Raw genomic sequence first — 22532 nt, forward strand, 5'->3', positions numbered from 1 at the left:
CTCACAAACTCCAGGCCACCATTAATGTTTTTACTTTCTCTATAGTTTTGTCTTTTCTGAAATATTCTGAAGTTGGAACCATCCAGTATGCCTTTTCAGACTGGCTTCATACAATTAGTGTATGCTTTTATGATGCCTCCATGACTTTTCCTGGATTGGAAGCTACTTTCTTTTCATCACCGAACAATATTCCATTGTATGCATGTTCCACAGTTTATTTATTCTGATATTAAGGGACATTTGGTTGCTTTCAGTTTTGGGTGAGGTATATGTTTAGATGTTTTGCACATTTTTCATTGGATTGTTTTCTTAATGTTCTTTTTCTGTATTGAGTACAAGTCCTTTATCAGCTGTGTGTTTAGCTTAGTAAATCCTTTACCAGATATATTTTCTCCCAGTCCCTGTGGCTTGTCTTTGCTTTCTCTTTTCAGATCTTTAGCAGAGCAGAAGTTATATTTTAATGAGGTTCAATTTATCAATTTTTTATGAGTATACTTTGCGTGTTAGATCTAAAAACTCATTGCAAAACCCAATGTCTCTGATTCCCCCTGCTCCTCCATTATTATCTTTGGTGTCTTGGTATGATAATGTAGGATAAGCACTTGACCATAAGGTTGATTTGAACTTCAAGACTGGTGGTTCAAATTCACCAGTTGCTCCTCTGAAACCCTACACAGGGTCACTATAAATTGGAACTGACTCGATAGCACTTAACAACAATAATGATAATATCATCTTATTAGAAGCTGCATAGTTTTTATTTTAAAATTTAGGGCTGTGATTCATTTCAGTTTTTCTAAGAGGCATAAGGCCTGTTCTTTGATTCATTTGGTGAAAACATATTCATTCTCTATTGAATTGTTTTTGTTCCTTTTCCAAAGATCTTGATCTAATTTGGGGCTGTTTTGTTACCTGGATCTGTATTGTGTAATTTATATTCTGTCTCTGCCTTTTCATATAGATTTTAGGATTAATTCATCAGTCGCCACAAAATAACTTGGTAGATTTTGATTCAGGTCATCTGATCTTTACCTCTTCAAATTATAATGATTTTTAGTTGTTTTATTTTAGGTAATGTTTTTGTTAATATCCTACTTGCATTAAAAATCCATGAGTATTTCCTATAGTGTATAAGGTTTTTGTTATCTAAGAAAGGCTAGCAATACAATCTGAGGGATGAAAATCAGATTTGTCTTTGTTCAGGCTTCTGTGTAGAGAGAAAAAGGTTCCCTAGACACATTCCAACACTCGGCAAGGTCACGTGTGGGTATGTACACTACTCACATGATGCAGGGATCTTCAAGCTGGTAAATTAATTGACAGACTGGTCCTAATTGAGTCTATGCTTCTCAGACTTTGGTCTTGGCATCTCTTTATTCTCTTATATTCTTAAAAAACTACTGAGGATCTGAGGAGACTGTGTATATGTAGATTATATTAACCAGTACTTAATGTAATAGAAACTTTAAAAATAATTTTTAAACATAGAGATATTTAAAATATGTATTTATTAGTTTGCCTAAAAAAAGAATTAGAAACTCGGTATGTTCAAATAAATAGTCGATTTTTATTTAAAAAAAAAAAAAAAGTTTTCCAAAACAAAACAAAAGTCAAGTGAAAAGAATGACATTTGACATTGTTTTACATTTTGCAAATCTTTTTAATGTCTGGCTTTCTAAAAGATAGGTGTTTGTTGTTGATTTGTTGTTGTTAAGTGCGATCGAGTCGGTTCCAACCCATAGTGACCCTGTATAAGGTTTTCAAGGAACAGCTGGTGAGCTTGAACCACTGACCTTGTGGTTGAAACCGACTTTGCAGTGTAGAGCATTAACCCACAGCGCCACACCATAGGTAGATTCTCCTATCAGCTTTTACATCCAATCTGCTTATGATATGTTGTTTTGATTGAAATATATGAAGAAAATTCAGCCTCATCTGAACAGAAGTGTTGATGGAACAGGAAGTGGTTTCTTTTGTTGGTGTTTTTTAACTCAATTTCATATTGTTGTTGTTAGGTGCCATTGAATCAGTTCAGACTGAAAGTGACTCTGTGTACAACAGAAGGAAACACTGCCTGGTCCTGTGGCTACCTCACAATTGTTGTATCATTTGAGCCCATTGTTGTTGCTCCCATTCAACCCATCCCATCAAGGGTCTTCTTGTTTTTCACTGACACTCCACTTTACTAAGCATGGTGTCATGTGTTGTTGTTAAGTGCCAGTCGAGTCGATTCCCACCCATAGCGACTCTGTACAGTGTTTCTGAGGAGCAGCTGGTGAGCTTGAACTGCTGACATTGCGGTTGAAGCTGATTTTGTAATCCAGAGCATTAACCCACAGCGCCAAACCAGGGCACCATGACATCATGTAGTTGTGGTTATTTTTTCTGCTAGTTCACTAAAATTTGAGAGGTGGTGGTTTCTTAAATGTGTCACCTGGCCCCACATCTGTCAGTCTTGTTGAAGACTTCTGCCTCCCCTGTTAGTCGAAGCATCAAGGGGCCAATGGCGGCTGCTGGGCTATTCTTTTTCATTATGTTCTACTTTCTTTAAAAGTCATAATTTTGTTCCTGTGTCTCCTTTATTCTCTGCCTTTAAAAGATTTTCCCATTGTTTTTAACCACGTTTACTAGGATGCACCCAGATAGGTTTTTTTTTTTTTTTTTTTTTTCCTGCAGTTTCATTGATCAGTTTTCCGAAAGTTCAGCCATTACACTTTAAATTTTGCTTCTTCTCTACTTTCTCTTTCTGGACTTAATTACTACTGTATCTTTTGTGTCTCTTTTATGCTTTTCTTATTTTTCTACTCCTACTTGACCATTCTTTCCAGTCACTTTTCTCTCGTCCCTATATCTCCTTTTCTGTCAGTCTACCTCCTCCATTTAGTTCTTGATTTTGATTATTGCATTTTTGTTTTGTTCTTTTATACTTTCTAGTTTTTCAGAATAGCTTCCTATCTATTATAAGCCCGATAACACTGTGTCTTTTCCTAGACAATATCAGAATAATGTAGGCTCTGTTGCCACTTCCTTTTGTTTCTCCTAGTTCTTGTTTTAAAATATTTTCTTATCTATTTCCATGCCTATTTGGTTTCGCTTTTGTTGTTTGTTTCGTTTTCTTTTTGACTAGATAATATTTTTGCAGAATCTCTTTTATAGATCGTTTGAGACCTAGGGTGAAATCTTGACAAGAGGATGTAATTCTGTTATGTGCCTAACTCTGGTACTGTAATCATTTTCAGGGAATAAGGTGGTTCAAAGCAGATGGCCATGCCTTCATAGCTGGGTTTGTTATTATTTTCTATGATGAATTTTCTTAAAAACTTGGTAGCAAGACTGCTATCATAATATTCCTTAATATCATGTCTTTGTTCATAGCATAGTGCTCTTTTTTTAGAGGAAAAAGTAACGAAAAACAAGTTTGTTTCAGTTTATGTATAATTTCCATATTTTCTCTTCAGAATACAAATTCATCAAATGACTCAACTGAAAATATCATGACATGATATTTCAAAATGGTAACTGGATGTTCTCATTAAAAAAAAAATTCTGAGTAGAAATATTATATATATATATATATATATATATATATATATATCTCAGGTTAAATGATTCGGTCAATAGCATGATAAATGTCCCAGCGAGTAAAAAATGATTTTAACATTTAAAAAGTTAGAAGTAGTTTGTGTTTTTTTTTAAAAAAAGTAAGCTTATATTGTAATGTGGTCATTTACATAAATGGAATCATTATTTAGATGACATATAATGACATTATTTACCTTTTCAAAGCCCTTAATAAATATTTCAGCCTAAATCTGTTTTCTAAAAAGCTCTGGCTGTTTGCTTAGTGGGAAGGGGAGATGATTATCTCTTAGCTTCCACACAGAAATACTTTGATGTTGTGTTTTTAATTAAGTCAGACAGAAGACTTCTGAAGGCTTTTAATGTTTGTATCTAATCTTTAATACAGAAAGGTTCTGAATTTTAAAAACATTATTTAATTTAAAAATCAGAAATATTCATGTAATTTTTTTATAGTGCAATTATTATCCTTTTAGAGAATTATTGTTTATCCCTACATTTTTCCCTTCACATTCTCTTTACCTTTTATAATTTCAGTGTAAACTTGATCATCACATAAATCTTAGTTTATTTTCTTATTTTAGAAATGAGTTGTTCATGTGCATATCTCAGATGACTATATTGAGATATATCATGATTAATCATTTTATTTATGGTGGTTGGTTGTTGTGTGCCGTGGAGTCGGTTCCGACTCATAGCAACTCTGTAAAGAATTTCCAACGCTGTACATCTTACTGGAGCAGAAAGCCTCCTCTTTCTCCCACATAGTGGCTGGTAGATTCAAACTGCTGACCAGCTCATGACCCACTACGCTACCCGGGCTCCTTGTTGTTATGATAAGTGGTCTTAAGCCACTATTTCTATTAGGACCCTTTACACTATTTTAAACTCCAGATGATCCTGATGAAAGTAAATAGAACAAAATCATCACATCATTTGTGTGTTAAGTTGCTGGATTTTGGAGAAACACTCAATAGATGCTCCTGCCTGTTCACCAAGAAGTGTCTAACTTCTTGTTCTTGGTAAGTGCTGTCGAGTCGGTTCCGACCCATAGTGTTTCCAAGGAGCATGGCTGGTGAGCTAGAACCACCCACCTTTTGGTTCAAATGACTTTGCAGTCCAGCGCATTAGCCCACAGTGCCACACCAGGATTCCACATTTAACTATGGGTACTCCTTAATATCTGTCAGTAGCTCAGCTTTCAATTGTATATATTTGAATGAATAAAAAAAAAAAGATAACCCACCACACTTGAGCCTCTGTGGATGGCATATGAGGGTGCTGATGGTGCCCCCCCAAGCACCCAGCTGCCAGATGCTCTTACCTGGATTGCTGAGGGCCGGACGATATGCTTAGTACCAGGCTCAGGGCCCATAAACCACCGTATGGCCTGGGAGCTGCCTCTGGTCCTGGGCAGATGGAGCCCAGTTTTTATATCACTTTAAAGAATTGTGGTGGATAACCCTAAGGTGACCGCAGTGATCCTTAGCTTCTGGTATTCACACTGTTGTAGGATTGCTAGAAGGTCAGTAGAGTTGAGATGACAGTGGGGAGGTATTATTCCATCTTCCTGAGTGTGAGAATATGTCAAAATATGCTGAATATTGGTCAAATATAGAACATGTGCCAAATGTGATGGAATATCACTATGATTATGTTACATTATATGACAATTGAGTGTCACTTCCACAAACACGCTATTTTATACAAGACTGAGTCATGCTAGAAGATTGGCCTTAGAGACTTTCTGCCATGCTGAGTTTGAAGAATTAAATGGTATTATGAAGCTTGCGTGGCGCAGAACCTAGGGCATTCTCTAGGAATGGGGGCTTCCAGCGAGACAGATGCCAACATTGCCACTTCTATGTTGTTATTAAGTGCAGTTCTGTATAAGGGTTTCCGAGCCTGCAAATCTCTGTGGGAGCAGAAAACCTCCTTTTTATCCTGCTCTCTACTTGCAAGGAAATTCTGCCTGGGGGAGCCGGGAAGCCCAGCCTTCTCCAGGGGTACCTCGAGTGGGAGCCCAACCCCAGCCACAACTTGCTGGACGCCTTGAATGATTCCCAGCTCCAGCTAAGACCCTGAAGCAGAGAAGTGAACTCAGCTGTGTCCGGACTCCTGCCCCTCAACTGTGAGGAGAGAACAAATACATATTAACTAAAGCCATTAAGGAGTCCCGGGATGGTGCTGTGGGTTAATGCACTGGATTGCAAAGTTGGTTTGAACCACAAAGTCAGTGTTCAAATTTACCAGCCGCTGCTAGGAAACCCTATGCAGGGTCACTCTGAGTCCCAACCAGCTGATGGCATTTAACAACTACAAAGCCATTAAGACGGAGCTCTGGCAGCATAGTTGTCCTACAACACCATTTATTGTTGTTAAGTGTTGTTGAGTTGGTTGCGACCCTGTATAAAGTGAGGAGTCACTGGTGAACTTGAACCGCGAACCTTGCATTTCAAATTGACTTTGCAGTTCAGCCCGTTAACCTACAGCAGGACCCCAAACTAATATATAAGATTATACGGAACCTTTTAATCTATTATTATAGCGGAGTATGACATTCTAGTGATAAATGATTCCTTTAGTGTGTGTAAATACTTGGTACAAAGCGATGGCACTTTAGGAGAGAAACTTGAAAGAAAGAATCCGATTCTGAATTAGCAATAATGAGTATTTCATTTTCTAAACCTAGAAAACTACTGCGTATCATAAACTTTAACTTCACCCGAAGTTCCTTTGTTTCACTAAGAATAAAGTTTGTGGCATTAAGTCGACTATATTTGTGCTGTAATTTTTATGTTGTTGTTACTGACACTGAATCGGTTTAGACTCCGAGTAGAGGGTTTCCGAGGAGTGGCTGGTGAGTTTGAACTGCTGACCTTTTTATGGTGGAAACTGACCTTGCAGGCCTGTTCTTATCCTCCGGTACCGTTAGTCCATTGTTGTTGTTGTTAAGTGCCGTTGAGTCGATTCTGACCCATAGCAACCCTGTATAGGGTTTCCAAGGAGTAGCTGGTGAGCTTGAACCACCAACCTTTTAGTTCAAATGACTTTGCAGTCTGACGCATTAGCCCACAGCACCACACCAGGACTGTAGTCCATTAGTGTAGATAAATGAGTATTCTTATATTGTTTATTATTAGTATTATTATTTTTAATTTTTACCCCTTATGAAAACAAAATGTAGTAAACACATGGCTGAAAAATACATAAAACTGTAACCCAAAGTATTTGACTTTGATTACTGATCTCTGATACTTGGCCATGATTTAAAAATATACATGTATTAAAATTATCCCTCTGTTGTGATGAACTCTACGGAAACTAAAGACATCAATAACTTACTGTAGAAGTGTGTTCCAAGAAGTAATAGTTCACAAAACCAAGCCCTATCTCTGCTAAACACTAGTTGTCACTTTCATTGTAGCATAGAAACCGGGATTGACACATGAACTTCCAATATTTTGAACATACTTAATGATTTCCTCCCACTGCTCTAAGTAACCCTATTTCTGAGGTCTTCGAGCTCATGAGTTTGAATGTTCATATAGTCCTCCATTTTGTATACTATGTGAATATGAATTTAATTTGAGTTCCTGAATTACACCTGTGGTAGTGTTTTATATTTTATATGAGTTTTGTGATGCTGTGTGGGTTAATGTGCTGGGCTGCAGAGTTGTTTTGAACTGCAAGGTTGGCAGTTCAAGCTCACCAGCTGCTCCTTGGGAACCTTATACAGGGCCACTGTGGGTCAGAGCCAACTCAATGACACTTAACAACAGCACCAACAATTTAGAGAAAACTTTGAGGTGGTCTCTCTTTTCTATAGACTCACTGATGTAGAAATTTGGAAAAATATATTAAGTTTAAAGATTATCACAAGTTAGATGTTGATCTGGTTTTATGAACTTTCCTCGATTTTCTTCTCCTAAAAATACTGTATTGTTACCCATCCTTCCATCCTTGTATTTTTGAGAATGGATCCATATCCCCGTGTCATAACCCCATCTGTCCTGCTCTGTCACTGCCCTTTTAGTCTTCTCTGTGTTTATTTTATTCCTTGGTTTATTTCTTTTCTCAGTACTGCTTGTAAACAGGTTTTCTAAAGTTTATTCCTTTGAAACTTTGTTTTTAAAACTTTCAGTTAGTTTTTATATATAGTTTAAATATCTTTGTGCTTGAGGATAGTGTGCAATTTTTTAATTACATTGTTGAATTGTAAATGAGTTTTTTTTTTTTTTTATTTCTGCAGATGTGACTCTGAAAACCGCTATGTTGGTAATCCACTGAGAGGGACATGCTATTGTAAGTATTTGTCTATTTTTCATTGTAAATAAATTGATTGTATTACTTGTTTCAAGTCCCTGGGTGGCGCAAATGATTAAGGTTGGTGGTTCAAATCTAACCAAATGCAATTCAGAAGAAATGTCTGGTGATCTACTTCTGAAAGATCATAGCCTTTGACAATCCTGTGAAGCACAGAAGGGATTATATGAGTCAGAATCCACTTGATAGCAACTGTTTTAAAAGTTGGTTTTCTTCCTGTGAAGCACAGAAGGGATTATATGAGTCAGAATCCACTTGATAGCAACTGTTTTAAAAGTTGGTTTTCTTCCTTTATTATTAGTTTTAGGTGATTTTACAGTTACAAGAAGTCATCTTGAGGAACCGATATTGCCATTAATATGCTACAGTTTTCCATTTCTTCAATCTGATATTATACCTTCATTTAGACCAGTGTTCTTTTCCTCTAGTCTCTTCATCTTAGTTGGTGTACTTTTTTCTACTCTGAGGAGTAACATAGCAATAGAATTTATTGTGAACATGGAACAATGTATAGAACTTGAGCAAACTCAGCTGGCTGTTAGTGCAGTGGTTTTCATTATGGGGAATTTTTGAACAAGTGAATTTTACAAGTGATAGATTTTTTTTGTTGTTATTTTTACAGGGACCAGTTTTGTTCATTGCTAGAGAGATGCTATAGTTTTTTGCAGACAGATGCTTTCATTGGGTAATGGTTAGATGATAGGTGTATGGTTAACTTTGTAAGAAATCACGATACAGTTTCTCAAAGTTGTATCATTTTACATTCCTTTTGGCAGTCCCACACGTTGTGTGTGTGTTGTTAAGTACCATCAAGTCGGTTCCGACCCATAGCAACCCTGTATAAGGTTTCTGAAGAGCTGCTGGTGAGCTTGAACCCCGCCGACCTCGTGGTTCAAACCGATTTTGCAGTCCGTCGCATTAACCCACAACACCACACCACACCAGGCCTGTACACTTTGTATAGTTAGTCTTGTTAACTTCAGCCAGTCTAGTCAGTGTACAGTGGTAGCTCATAGTTACTCTTACTTGCCTTGCTGGACTAATGATTTTTTTATGTGGTTATATGCCGTATGGATATTTTGTTTAAATTATCTGTTTAAATTAATTGTATATTTTAAACATTGAATTGTTTACTAATTACTGAGTTTTCAGAGTACTTCATACACTCTGTTACAAGTCCTTTGTCAGATACATAATTTAAAAATAGTTTCTCATTGACTTGTCTTCTCATTTCTATTAACAGTCCTCTTTGAAGGGTAGACCTTTTATATTTTGATGAAATTAATTTACCGATTTGTTTGTGTGTGGTGCTGTGGGTTAATGCACTGGACTGCAAAGTCGGCTTGATCCACAAGGTCAGCGGTTCAAGTTCACCAGCTGCTCCTTGGAAACCCTATGCAGGGTTGCTATGGGTCGGAACTGACTTAATGACACTTAACAACAGCAGTGATATTAGTTAGATAGTAATATTAGTTACTAGATAGACATACTGATATTATTAATAGTGATATTAATTAGATGTTAGATAGTAATATTAGTGTCAGATCTAAGAAATCTTTAGTCTAACGCAAGGTCACCAAGATATTCCCCTTTGTTTTCTCTGAGAAGTTTTATATTTTTAGGATTTATGTTTAAAGTATATGGTCCAGTTTGAGTTATTATTTATTTATATTTTGTGGATTAAGGTTGTTTTTTCTGCACATGGCTATTTAAATGTTCCAGAGTTGTTGCTAGAGAGTCAGATGTCTGGCGATGTGTGGCTCTATTTCTGGATTCAATTCTGTTTGTTCAGTTTTTTGCCAACATAGTACTGTTTTTGCTAATTAAATGATATTTGATGGTATTTAAATTTTTTTTCTGCATTCATATTATGTAATTATGGAAAAACCTTTAACAATGAACTCAGCAGGATTACTATTCTTGTTTAAAAATAGGAATAGTTAGAAAATCATATGTGAATTTTAAGCATTAGCTAAATGAAACCAAAACCTCTGGGTCTGGTACTTTCTTCTTGTTATTGTTTTGTTGAGTTTTGTGCTCAGGTCCTGTAGTGATAGAGGTTAGAATGCTGTGATAGTTAAGCATCACAGGTTAAGCATCCTGTGATGCCTAGGGGACCTTGTCATCTTTTTCGTGCAGTCCAGTCTAGTGTAAGTATGTACATACCATATATAAATACAAACACATACAGATTAGTAAGTGAAGATATAATGTGAGCATCATTTTCTGGTAGCTGGTGTAGTGCTGTAGAATAAGCACTGGACTGCTAACCACAAGGTCGTTGGTTCAAGCCCATCAGTTGTTCCTTGGAAACTCTATGCAGTGTCGCTATGAGTCAGAACTGACTTGAAAGCTCTTAGCAACAACAACAGCATGTTAAAACAATGCCCTGTTGTGGTGCTGTAGGGTAAGCACTGGACTGCTGCCTGCGAAGTTGGCAGTTAAAACCCACTAGCCGCTCTTTGGAAACCCTGTATTGACTCCATGGCACACAACAACAAAACTATTTAAAAAAGCAAAGGAAGCTGGTGACATTGATTTTATAACATATTTTATTTAACTGATGTTAAAAATATTTTCATTTTAACATACACTCAATATTTAAAAATCAGAGGTAAGTTTTTTGTTTTTGTTTTTTTATTTTCCTTCTGTATAAAAATGGCCCAAGTTCTTTCTTAGTTTACTAAAAGTTCGGGTGTGCTTTTTCTTTGGTGCTATTTTAAACGAAGTGTGCAATTTTTACTTACTACGCATCTCAATTTGAGCCAGTTCTTTTTCAACTACTCAGCAGACATGTGTAACAAGTACCATATTGGACAAGGCAGATCTAGGCTGAACACTAACTACTTCCTTTCCCCTTTGAAGATGGTAAGGAAATCCTCATGAGACACTAGATGGCACTCTTGACATTTGTTATGAGAACTTTAAACCCTAAGACCATTTGAGGGAATCTGTTTAAAAAATAAAAGACCAGTAGTTCTCGTAATAGTATTAGTGGAAGCGATCCAGATTTAAAAGATTAGATCAAAATTTAAAATGCAGGTCCACAGCTGTAACTTAAAGTAATCGGGTGCAGTGTGATGCTAACTTAATTGAAAGTAATGCACTAGTCACTTTTCGGTTTAAAACCAAAAGCTGAATGTATTGGAAAACTGTCATGCCTCACATAGAAAAAAAAAATTTTTTTTTCCTAGTGATGTTATTTAATATGATTGACCCTTGTAAATACTGAGTTCCTTCATTTATTCTTGATACATAATATACAAAGTAATAGTCACCAAATAGCTTCTTTTTTTTTTTTTTCTTTGTAAATAATTAAACAAAATTTTAACAGTTTTAACAAAGAAAACCTAAAACTGAGACTGTTATATATAATAGATCTCAGGGAGTAGAATCATCATACAGAAAGTTGCTTTTAGCAATCATCTTCTTTATGCCCCAACTGCATTTAGTTTTGAATATGTGTAATGTCTTAACCGAGGAGCATTTGTGGCTCTGTAAGATAAACATTGAACTGGCAACCACAAGGTTGGTGGTTCAAGCCCACCAGCACCTCCTCAGGAGAAAGATGAGGCCGTAAAAAATGTACAACCTCAAAAACCCTATACAGGATTGCTATGAGTTGGAATTGACTGGATGACTCTTAACAACAACAACAATGTCTTAAGTACTGACATAATTTATTTTCTTTATTTCCAAAAAGTCTGGTATATTTTGCTGTTTCACCTTTTACTATTGGAACATTAATGTTTTATTTGAATTTCTTCTATTGTTGTTTAGAGTTCAGGGTGGAATTTTCTGATGATAAAACACTGCCGATTTTGATAGTAAGGAATTGAATTCCTACTTTTATGGTCAGTGCTCACCTCTGCCATTCATTTGACCTCAGTTTGTATTGCTAGTAGAAAGAAATGTTTATACATTAATCTTGTTGTAAACTGATTATTACTGGTTTATTTCATTAATGATTTCAGTGTTTTGGTCGGAAAGACATTATTTACTGGGTTTCTCTCTCTCGTTTTTTGTTCTTTTTGTTGCTATATGCCAGATAATATTCCTAAAGAATTTTATTATCACTTCACATTTATAAGACAGATATCCCGAACGCAATTAAAACTTGAATTGATGCTCATATTTTGTGGAATTCTTCTCCTTATTATTATACAACTGACTGAAATACCTTTTGTTAATGTTTTATATGGATTTTTAATTATTAAATGTAAATCACAAGGTGAGGAGGATCTGATTGGCCCATCTATAAATGGGGCTGCAGAGACTTTGAGGAGGACAGAGAATTGAACCTTCTTCTATTTCAGCAGGTGGCAGACATAATGCTAAACATGAATTATTTCCATAGTTGGCATTCAAACTTTATTCTGCAATTTATCCATGCTTTTATTAAATTTCCCAAAGCTTATATCTCAGTTTTTTTAGATACTTATTTCAGAATTATTTAATGTTTTAGGAAAAGTCCCACAAGGACAACATAGCATAATTATGAGGAAGTTATTAAAAATAGCCAAGAGAAAAATTGTTGTGAGTTAATCTAGAGCAGATATGAAATATTTAATCTCTTTATTTCATAACAAGCATGCTGTATGACTCTGATTATGTAAATGACAGAGACTTGCTATAAAAATGATCCAACAAAATGCAATAGTTGAAGGGAAAAACATAAGAACCATCGGAACCTCTCCCTCCAGAGCTTCCAGAGGAGGTCTGCAGTCCATCCAAGTTTCCAGCTGAAGGTCAGGCTTGCTGATACCCTGGTCTTACTCGTCTCACTAAGTCTGGTAGCCTCTGTGGGGAGGTGTCCGCCTTGAGTAGGTGGCAATAGTTCCTTATTTAGACAAGGATGCTGAATGGGCTAATGACAACACTGCTGTCTCTTTTATGCCCCGATCATGATTTTACAAAAACAGGCTGTAAATACACATAACATTGAATCCTGCTTCTCTACCAGTTGCCACTGACTTGATTCTGACTCACGAGAACTGGTTCACCTGTGTGTCTGCATAAAGCTATGCTCCGTAGGGCTTTCAAAGGCTGATTGTTTTGAAAGTTTGTTGCCTGGCCTTTTTTTCTGAGCTACATCTGGTTGAACTGAAACATTAACTAAACACAACACAGTTTGCCTCTGAAGTGGTAACTAATCACCTAACTTGGAAAGTAACAAACGATAATACTAGTTAACATTGACTGCGAGCTCACTGGACATGTATTGTCATCCTCATCTGTATGAGGAGACCGAGGCATAAAGAGTTTAACTACTTTTATAATCTTACACAGGAAATAGCATCATCAGATTTCAACCTGAGAAGTATGGTCTATAGGCTCCATCGCTGTGTGCAATTAAACTAGAGCTATAACAGTGGGCAATTTATTTAAACAAAGAGTTGTTTTTCTATGAATAAAATAAAATAATCACTTACAAGGAAATAAGATTTAAACATTTAGCATATTATACCATTTTCTCTAATGAGAAGTCTTCGTAGGAAAATAGCAGCATGCTTACTCTCCAAAATTGGTTCATACATTTTGTACAATTCCAATTAGAATTCCATTCCATTTGGTTTCATGAAGGGCATGACTCGATGACCTTAAAGTTCATTTTAAAGAATATAAGTACACCATTAGAATATTGAACAAAATTGTGGAAAGGAAGGGCAGTGGTCTAGCTCTCCTGTGGAGATATCCAGCCAGTCTGCCACTTTCTCCATAAAGGAGTGTGGTGCTGACCTAGGAGTAGAACAACCAAGCAGGGAAGAACATCGAGTTCAGCACCGTAGGAGATTCCAGAACACTGGCAAATGTATGTGACAGCCGTTTTTTGTTTGTTTGTTTGTTTTTTAAAGCCTTTAGTCACTTAACAAGTGACTTAATTTGCTTGTTCTTGTTGGTAAGTGACATCGAGTTGGTTCCAACTCATAGCAACCTTGCATTGGGTTTTCAAGGAGCAGCTGGTGGGTTTGAACTACTGACCGTGTGATTCACAGTTCCATGCTGATTCTACAGTGCCACACCAGAAGTCCTTGCTTGTTCTTCTTGTTGTTACGTGCCGTACAGTCAAATCTGATCCATAGTGACACTGTATAGGGTTTCTCAGAAGCGGCTGGTGAGCTTGAACTGGAGACCTTGTGGTTCAAACCAACTTTACAATTCAGTGCATTAACTCACAGCGTCACAGGACTGCATATCCCCAATCAACTGTACATTGTGGCTTTTGAACTTAACTAGTTCTCTGCTTCAGAAATTCCACTCCCTAGTAAAACGACCTCCTCCAGGTAGCTCAACCATTCTTACATACAGTATAAAATGATGTTGCTTGTTTATTTGCTTGAATATGGACTTTCATTGTCCATTAGGTGTTAGGCTGTGAACCTATGACCTTGTCTTGTTCAATTCCCCTCACAACTAGAGATGTGTGTGGCTCCTTCAAAACCAAAAACAACACACAAACCCTTGTCATTGAGTCGATTCCAATTCCTAGCGACACCACAGGACAGAATAGAACTGACCTAGAGGCTTTCCAAGACTTTGATCTTTATGCAGGAAACTACCCCATCTTTCTCTCAAGGAGTGACTGATGTGTTGTAACCACTGACCTTTGATTTTCAGGGCTCCTGTGTGGCACATAGTAAACCCCAAACCAAGCCCACTACCATGGAGTCCATTCTGAGACTGCAACTCTATATGAGAGCAGATAGCCTCTTCTCTCTTCCTTCAACTTCGTGGTTAGCAGCCCAGTGCCTAACCCACAGTGCACCAGTACTTGTGTCACTCATGTTGTTGTTAAGTGTCTTCTGACTTGTAGGTACATTGTATAGGATTTCTGAGCAGTGGTTGGTGGGTTTGAACTGCAGACTTTGCAATTGTGGTCCAGCGCTCATCCTTAATGGTAGTTGTTAAGTTGTTAAGTTATTTAATGGTAGTCATTCTTGTTGTTATGTGCTGTTAAATTGGTTCTGAATCATAGAAATCCTACATAGGGTTTCTGAGGAATAACTACTGGGTTTGAACCACTGACCTTACAGTTAGCAGTCCAGTGCTTATCCTACAATGCCACACTATGACTCCTTAATGGTAACATAAGTATTTAAATGATCAATATATGAATGAATATATGTGGTGGTGGTGTGTCATTGAGTCAGTTCCAATTCACAGCGACCCTGTTCAGGGTTTCTGAAGCTGTCTATCTTTACAAGAGTAGAAAGCTTCATCTTTTCCCCACTGTGCAGCTGGTTGATTCGAACTGCTGATCTTTCGGTTAGCAGTCTAACTCGCAACTCACTACCCTACCAGGGTTTCTGAGTAGACATGTATTATAGCTATTTACCAACTGCTGTCATGGAGCTCTGGTAGCATAATGGGTACGAATTGGGCTGCTAACCTCAAGGTCAGCAGTTTGAAACTACCAACTGCTCCATGGGAGAAAGATGAGGCTTTCTGTTCCCATAAAGATTTACAGCCTTGGAAACCCAATACAGGGTCTCTATGAGTTGGAACCGACTCACAGCACACCACCACCAACAACAACAACTGCTGTCAAATTGATTCCAGTCATGGCGACTCTGTAAGACATGGTAGAACTATACTGTCGGGCTTTCTAGGCTGTGAATCTTAATGGAAACAGACTGCCTCAGCTGTTCCCAGAGGAGGGGTGGTGACTTCCAACTGCCAACCTTTTGGTTAGCAGCCCTATGTTTAGATTAGCCCGTGGCATGACCAAGTCTCCTTGATTGTAGCTTCATGTACCAACTTATTTATCAATGGAGTGCTTTCCCCAAAATCTTTGGGGGACATGTTTGTGGTTATTGACTGACGTTGTTGTTGTTAGGTGCCATCTAGTTGGTACTGACTCATAGTGACCCTATGCATAACAAAACAAAACACTGCCCAGTCCTGGGCTAACCTCACAAGTGTTGCCACACTTGAGCCCATTGATGCTGCCACTTTGCCAATCCATCTCGTTGGGGGTCTTCCTCTTTTTCTCTGTCCCTCCACCTTACCAAACATGGTATACTTCTCCAGCAACTGGTCCCTCCTGACAATATGTCCAAAGTATGAGAGATGAAGTTTGGCCTCCAAGGAGCACTCTGGCTGCACTTCTTCCAACACAGATCGGTTGGTTCTTTTGACAGCCCATGGCACTTTCAATATTCACCTCCAACTCCACAACTCAAAAGCATCAGTTCTTCTAAGGTCTTTCTTGTTCACCTTCCAGCTTTCGCATGCATATGAGGTGATTGAAAATACCATGGCTTGAGTCAGGTGAACATTAGTCCTCAAGCTGACATCTTTGCTCTTCAACACTTTAAAAAGGTCCTGTGACGGAAGTTAAATAAGTTTATTATGGATTTTATCATTGAAAAGCCTTAAGCATTCACCATTCTTTTAAATAAGAGTGTGTTTTCAGATCCCGTTTTTCCTTAGTCTGCACGACATTTTCTTCAAGCAAAATCTAAGCAGATTGTTGTGAGTTTCTGCAGTCACTCCTGACTGCATGGCGCCCCACGTATGCAGAGCAGAGCTGCTCCACAAGCTTTTCAGAAGCAGATCGCCAGGTCTCTCTTCCCAGGTACCTCTGAGCAGTCTTGTGCTTAGTCATTTATGCCATCTGGTAAGCAGATCCCCTATGCAATTGCATAATCATAAAAAGTGGAGAGATTTTGTACTATGAAGTAAAGGAAGATGGCTTCCACGGAGGTAATTGTCTATTATTTGATCACTTCTGCATTTGTTGTTGTTGTTGTTAAGTGCCATCGAGTTCCAACCCATAGCGACTCTGTATAGGGTTTCTGAGGAGCAGCTGGTGAGCTTGAACCTCCAGCCTTGCAGTTCAAATGGCTTTGCAGTCTGGCGCATTAACGCACTGCGCCATACCAGGACTCCATGCCTGCATTAGTGTCACGTGTTTATGAACATTGGCAGTCATTGCGATACTGTTTTATTCATGAAGGAAAAAAACTAAGACCCTGTGAGTTACAGTGAGTATCCTAGACCACACATTCAGTCTTTTTCAGAACTTGACGAGTAAGAACAAAGTTCTTGCACTTTTTTTGTGATAGTATATCTAACAAATGTTAAGTTTGCAAAATCCTGCCATGAGTTTTTATGTTTGGGATTATTTTAAATGTCTAAAATTCATTTGTTGTTGTTAAATGTCATTGAATTGCTTTGGACTGGTAGCGGTCCTGTATGGGGTTTCTAAGGAGTGGCTGATGCATTTGAACTTCTGACCTTGTGGTTTACAGTCCAGTGCTGAATGTACAGCACCACCCCACGAGTTCAAAGCTCATTAGAGATTTCAAATTAATAGTTACAGCAAGCAAGGAAGTCTACTATTTATTATGAGCAAAACAATTTCATATTAGTTATTTTGTTTAATATGGCATATTTTTCCTTCTTAATTCGCTTACTGAACGATTAGACTGTGAGCTTGCAGACAGCTTCATTTTCTGAAATTCACTCACTTTTGTTTATTCATCTAACAAATATTTATTGTGTAACTACTTTGTTAGGCCCTGGAGATATCACAGTGAACAAAACGTGTGCTGTGCTCTATTGAAGCTTATATCTTCACAGAGAAGGTAGATATTAAACCAGTTATACAATGAATCCTATACCAGACCCACAAGCACCGAGTCGGTTCCGACTCATACATCCCTGTCATTTTTATGAGTTATACAGTTACCCAGCTATAATTGTCATAAGAACTCTGGGTAAGAATTGTAGATGTATTGGGAATATAGTACAGGAAGTCCTGACCTATCTGTGGACGGGAGGGGAAGCGGCAATGGTGTAGGCAAGGGGGTCACTGAACTGTGATGTGCAGAAAGGTGAGACATGGTCCTAGGAGTGGTGATGGTGTGAGGCTGGGACGAAATTGGGTAAATGAGGCAGTGGGTACCGAGCCTTGTAGCAGGAATGAACACAGCATGCTTGAATTCCTAAAAGAAGTCCGGTTAGACTGGAACACAGAGAAAACCACGGGAAAGAGAAATGAGACTGACGAGATCTGCAGGAGACTAACCGTGCAGCACTTCACATAACATGTAAGGATTTGGGGTTTTATTATAAGAACAATGGGAACCACTGAAGGGTATTAAGAAAAGGGTAAAATGTTAAGACTTGACTTTTTAAATAACTAGTCAGCTCACATTGTGTAAAAGCGTTGGCACATTGAGAGTGAATGCACTTGGAATTGTATTCAGTTTAGTTTTAGCATTTATTAAACAATGACGGAAGTCAGCAAATCACGTTTATAAACATAAGCCATTGTCTAAAACATATTTGAACTTGAGATACTGTTGTCAGAGTCTGTGTGTGTTCTTTTCCTACTCCTCAGGATGGCTGAATACTTGATCGTGAACTCAGGGTTTTGAATGAGTATATAATTATATAAGTATACATATGGGAATCTGCTGGATTTTTGAAGTCTTTCACAATTCATTCAGAACAAAATCTAGTGAGTAAGAAAAGGGAAGTAGCATTTATAAAAGGGAAGTGCCTTTATTTCATGAGCTAGTCTTCTCTAAGCCAAATTCACTTAAACAATTGGGTTGAATCCTCAGACCTGCCCTGTGAGATACGCTGTTTTATCCCCTTTGTACCAACGAGTCTCACTGAGTTTGATTAACTTGCAGAAAATAGCCCAGTTGATAAATGGGGAATACCAATCTAGATCTCAATGAATGCTGCTACGCTTGTAGTTGTTGTTGTTAAGTGTCTTCGAGTTGGTTCTGACTCATAGTGACCCTGTATAGGGTTTCTAAGGAGCAGCTGGTAGGTTTGAACTGCTGACCTTGTGGTTCACAGTCCAGTGCTGATCGTACAGCCTGGTGGCCACCAAGTTGGTTTTGACTCCTAGTGACCTAAGTCCAACAGAAGGAGACCCTGCTTGGTCCTGCACCCTCCTCCTAATTGCTGCTTTGTTTGAGCCCAGTTTGTAGCCACTGCGCCAGTTCATTTCCTCATTGGTCATCATCTTTCTCATTGACCTTTTGATTTGCCAACTATGATGTCCTTCGTCACAGACGGATTCCTCCTGATAACTTGTCTGAAATACATGAGATGAAGTTTCCCCAGCCTCGTTTTTAGGGAGCATTCTGAGTGTATTTCCTTTACGACAGATTTGTTCAATCTTCTTTCTGTCCACAGTATATTCAATATTTGTGATCAGCAACATGATTCCAGTGCACCAATTTTTCGTAGACATTCCTTATTCATTGTCCAGTTGTCACATGCATATAAATCAATTGAAAACACCATGGTTGTGCCAGGCACACCTTAGTCCTCAAAATGAAATCTTTGCTTCAAAGAAGTATTTTGCAGTAGATTTGCCCAATTCCCTGAGCATTTATTGTGGATCCAAGTAAAATGAAATCCATGATGACTTCACTGTTGTTTGTGTTTATCATGATGTTGTTTATTGGTTCAGATGTGTGGCATTTTGTTTTCTTTATATTTCTTTATATTACCCTGAGGAGGTAATTGTCTATCATTTGAACACCCCTGCGGTATACCGATCCATACATACTGAAGGCTGTAGTCTTTTTTTTTTTTTTTCAAGTTTTTATTGTGAATTGAGTGATAGTTTACATGGGAGAACATCAGTTTTACACTGTTTCATTGCAGTGATTACAATCTCTTCTGTGCATCATCATTCAACAGTATCTGCCTCCGTTTCATTTTTTTTTTTTTGGGTGTGCACAGAAACACTCAGGAATATATAATCATTTAAACAACCAAAGGACACATTCTGCAAGCCTGCCTCCTGGCCACCAGCACACAGCCTTTCTCTTTCCATGAGTTTAGAGTCCTCAGCTGCTCTCTCTCTCCATGTCCCCATCCCTGCCTCCATCTCTGGTGTCACTGCTTCTCTGGATAGGGTCCCAAATTCTGCTCATGCTCTTCTCCCTTGATGTTCCTAGGGTCCTCTGTTCCCTTTTAAAATTGTCATAATTAAGTATTTCAAGTCCTCTTCACTTTCAAGAAACAGGGTTGTGTCATCTGCATATCACAGATTGTTAATGAGTCGCCTTCCAATTCTGATGCCATGTTTTTCTTCATATAATCCAACTTTTCAGATTATTTGCTCATAATATAAATTAATTGAATAATTATGAAGAATAGATACAACCCTGACACATGCTGTTCCTGCGTTTAAGCCATTCAGTATTCCCTTGTACTGCTTGAACAACTGCCTCTTGGTTTAGGTGCAGGTTTCTCATGAGCACATTACGTGTTCTGCAATTTCCCATTCTTCGCAATGTTAGCCATAGTTTGTTATGATCCATACAGTCAAAAGTCTTTCAACATAACAATTTTATGAATTGTTATGAATTGTTATGGATTATATGAAGAAAACCATGGCATCAGAATTGGAAGGCGACTCATTAACAATCTGTGATATGCAGATGACACAACCCTGTTTCCTAAAAGTGAAGAGGACTTGAAATACTTAATACAGCACAGGTTTTGGCATTCTTTGCTTTCAGCCAAAATACATTGTTCAGCCAAAATCATTAGTTCCACATCCTCTTCTGAATTCTGAACTTCTGGCAGCTTCTTGTCCACGTATTGCTGCAACCATTTGTGAATTATCTGCAGCGTGGCACTGTGGGTTAATGCACCAGACTGTAAAGCCATTTGAACTGCAAGGTCGGTGGTTCAAGCTCACCAGCAGCTCCTCAGAAACCCTATACAGGGTCGCTATGGGTCGGAACCAACTCAACAGTATTTAACAACAACGTATTTTACTAGTGCGTGATAATGGCATTATTTGATGATGCCTGCTTCCTTTTGGATTACTTTTCTTTGGAATGGACACAAATGTGGATCTCTTCTAGTAAGTTGGCCAAATAGCTATTTTCCAAATTTCTTGGCAAAGATGAGTGAACACTTCCAGCACTGTGTTTGTTTGTTGTGACATTTCAATTGGTATTTTGTCAATTCCTGGAGCCTTGGGGTTTTTTTTTGTTTTGTTTTTGTTTTGTATTTTTTCCAACAATGCCTGTTGTGCATAGAGTCGCTATGAGTCAGTACCAACTCGATGGCACCTAACAACTACAATAGTGCAGTTTGGACTTCTTCACCCATTACCATTTTTCTTGAGCATCTGCTACCCTCTGAGATTATTGAATGTCAAATGTTTATTTTTGAAGCACTGACTATGTCCATTTCTTCCATTTTCTTTTGATGCTTTCTGCATCATTCAAAATTCTACCCATACAGTCCTTCATAGTGCAACCACCATATAGTACAGAGTACTGACAGAAAAGTCATGTTTGTTGTTGTTGTTAAGGGCTGTTGAGTCAGTTCTGCCTCATAGTGACGCTGTGTAGGGCTTCCGAGGAGTGGCGGCTGGTGAGCTTGAACTGCCAACCTTGCAGTCCAAGCCAACCTTGAGGTTAAGTGCTTATCCTACAGTGCAACGCCAGGACTCCGAATAGTGATGTAGATAGTTAAATTAAAAATAAAATACAATATTAGGTGAAACATTAACATAATGTAGAAAAGCAAGCCATTATATCATAATCCTTTTGTAAACAATTCAAAATGTATATGTAATAGATCTGGTTGCCAAGTGAGATACATGTTTCATGAATGGTGTCTTTGATAACAATATCTAAATGGAATTATTTTCGTTTGTGAGCCTGTCCTTCCTGAAACCTCAGATTTGTAGATGTTTCCAGTCTATACTTTGGTCATTATCATTACTGAGTACTATGTTCTTAAACTATATTGTTGTTGTTGAGTGCTGTTCGAATGGGGTCCAACTCATCATGAGCCCTATATGGGGCTTCAGAAGAGTGGCTAGTAAGTTTGAACCATTGACCTTGTGATTCAAATCGAGATTGTGGTCCAGCGCTTATCCTACGGCACCACACCAGGACACATTGTTTCATTTAGTTTTTGTTGACAGAGTAGAACAATATAAGATGTTTTTGTTATCCCAATTCATATAACTGTGTACACAGAAACTTTCCTTGTAGTTCACTTTATATTTCAAAATACCTTTCTCTAAAAGGAGATTTGTAGTCATCCCTTTTCACTTGATCATTAGTTTGGCGACTAGCTTACCTTTTACACATTTTTTACAGGTGAAAGACTTTTCTCTTGATTTTAGTTGATTACACTTTTTTTTTTCTCTCTCCATGCTGAGTGTTTTACATAGGCTTAATTTTGTATATAATCTTGTATGAATTCTTTGTTCTAAATAGTATTCTTTTTTTTTTGCTTCATGCCTGTTAGCCCAGAACTGAGTAAATGACCTTTAAAAACTGCTATTGCATGTTGATATGCAGCCCTGCATGTACACATACTATAGTCGGAGGAAAGTAGGATCAGAAACTGACAATCGTACATGTTTTTGTGGCTTATAGTTTAAAAAGGAGCCCTGGTGGCATAGTGGGGTAAGCAGTAGACTTTGAACCAAAAGATTGGTGGTTCGAACCAACAAGCAGATCCTTGGATCAAAGATGAGACTTTATCCTACCACAAAATTTACAGCCTCAGAGACCCTATACAAAGTCGTTATGAGTTGGAACCAACTCTATGACACTTAACAGTAACAACAAACCCTATACTAGGGTGGTGGAGTAGAAATTGACTTGACAGTAATG

The 22532-nt window shown here is 37.9% G+C and overlaps 1 protein-coding gene across 1 annotated transcript in view; it reads left to right on the forward strand.

Annotated features, from left to right (window-relative positions):
- The window catches only part of ATRNL1 (attractin-like 1), an 827041-nt gene that overhangs the window by 221070 nt on the left and 583439 nt on the right, over positions 1-22532 (forward strand). Inside the window, exon 21 of the mRNA XM_006831380.1 lies at positions 7832-7884. Within this exon, the coding sequence (XP_006831443.1) occupies positions 7832-7884 (53 nt within the window). The remainder of the gene's footprint in view (positions 1-7831; positions 7885-22532) is intronic.

Source organism: Chrysochloris asiatica, unplaced genomic scaffold (assembly GCF_000296735.1).
Source record: "Chrysochloris asiatica unplaced genomic scaffold, ChrAsi1.0 scaffold00003, whole genome shotgun sequence".
In the NCBI taxonomy this organism is placed as follows: Eukaryota; Metazoa; Chordata; class Mammalia; order Afrosoricida; family Chrysochloridae; genus Chrysochloris; species Chrysochloris asiatica.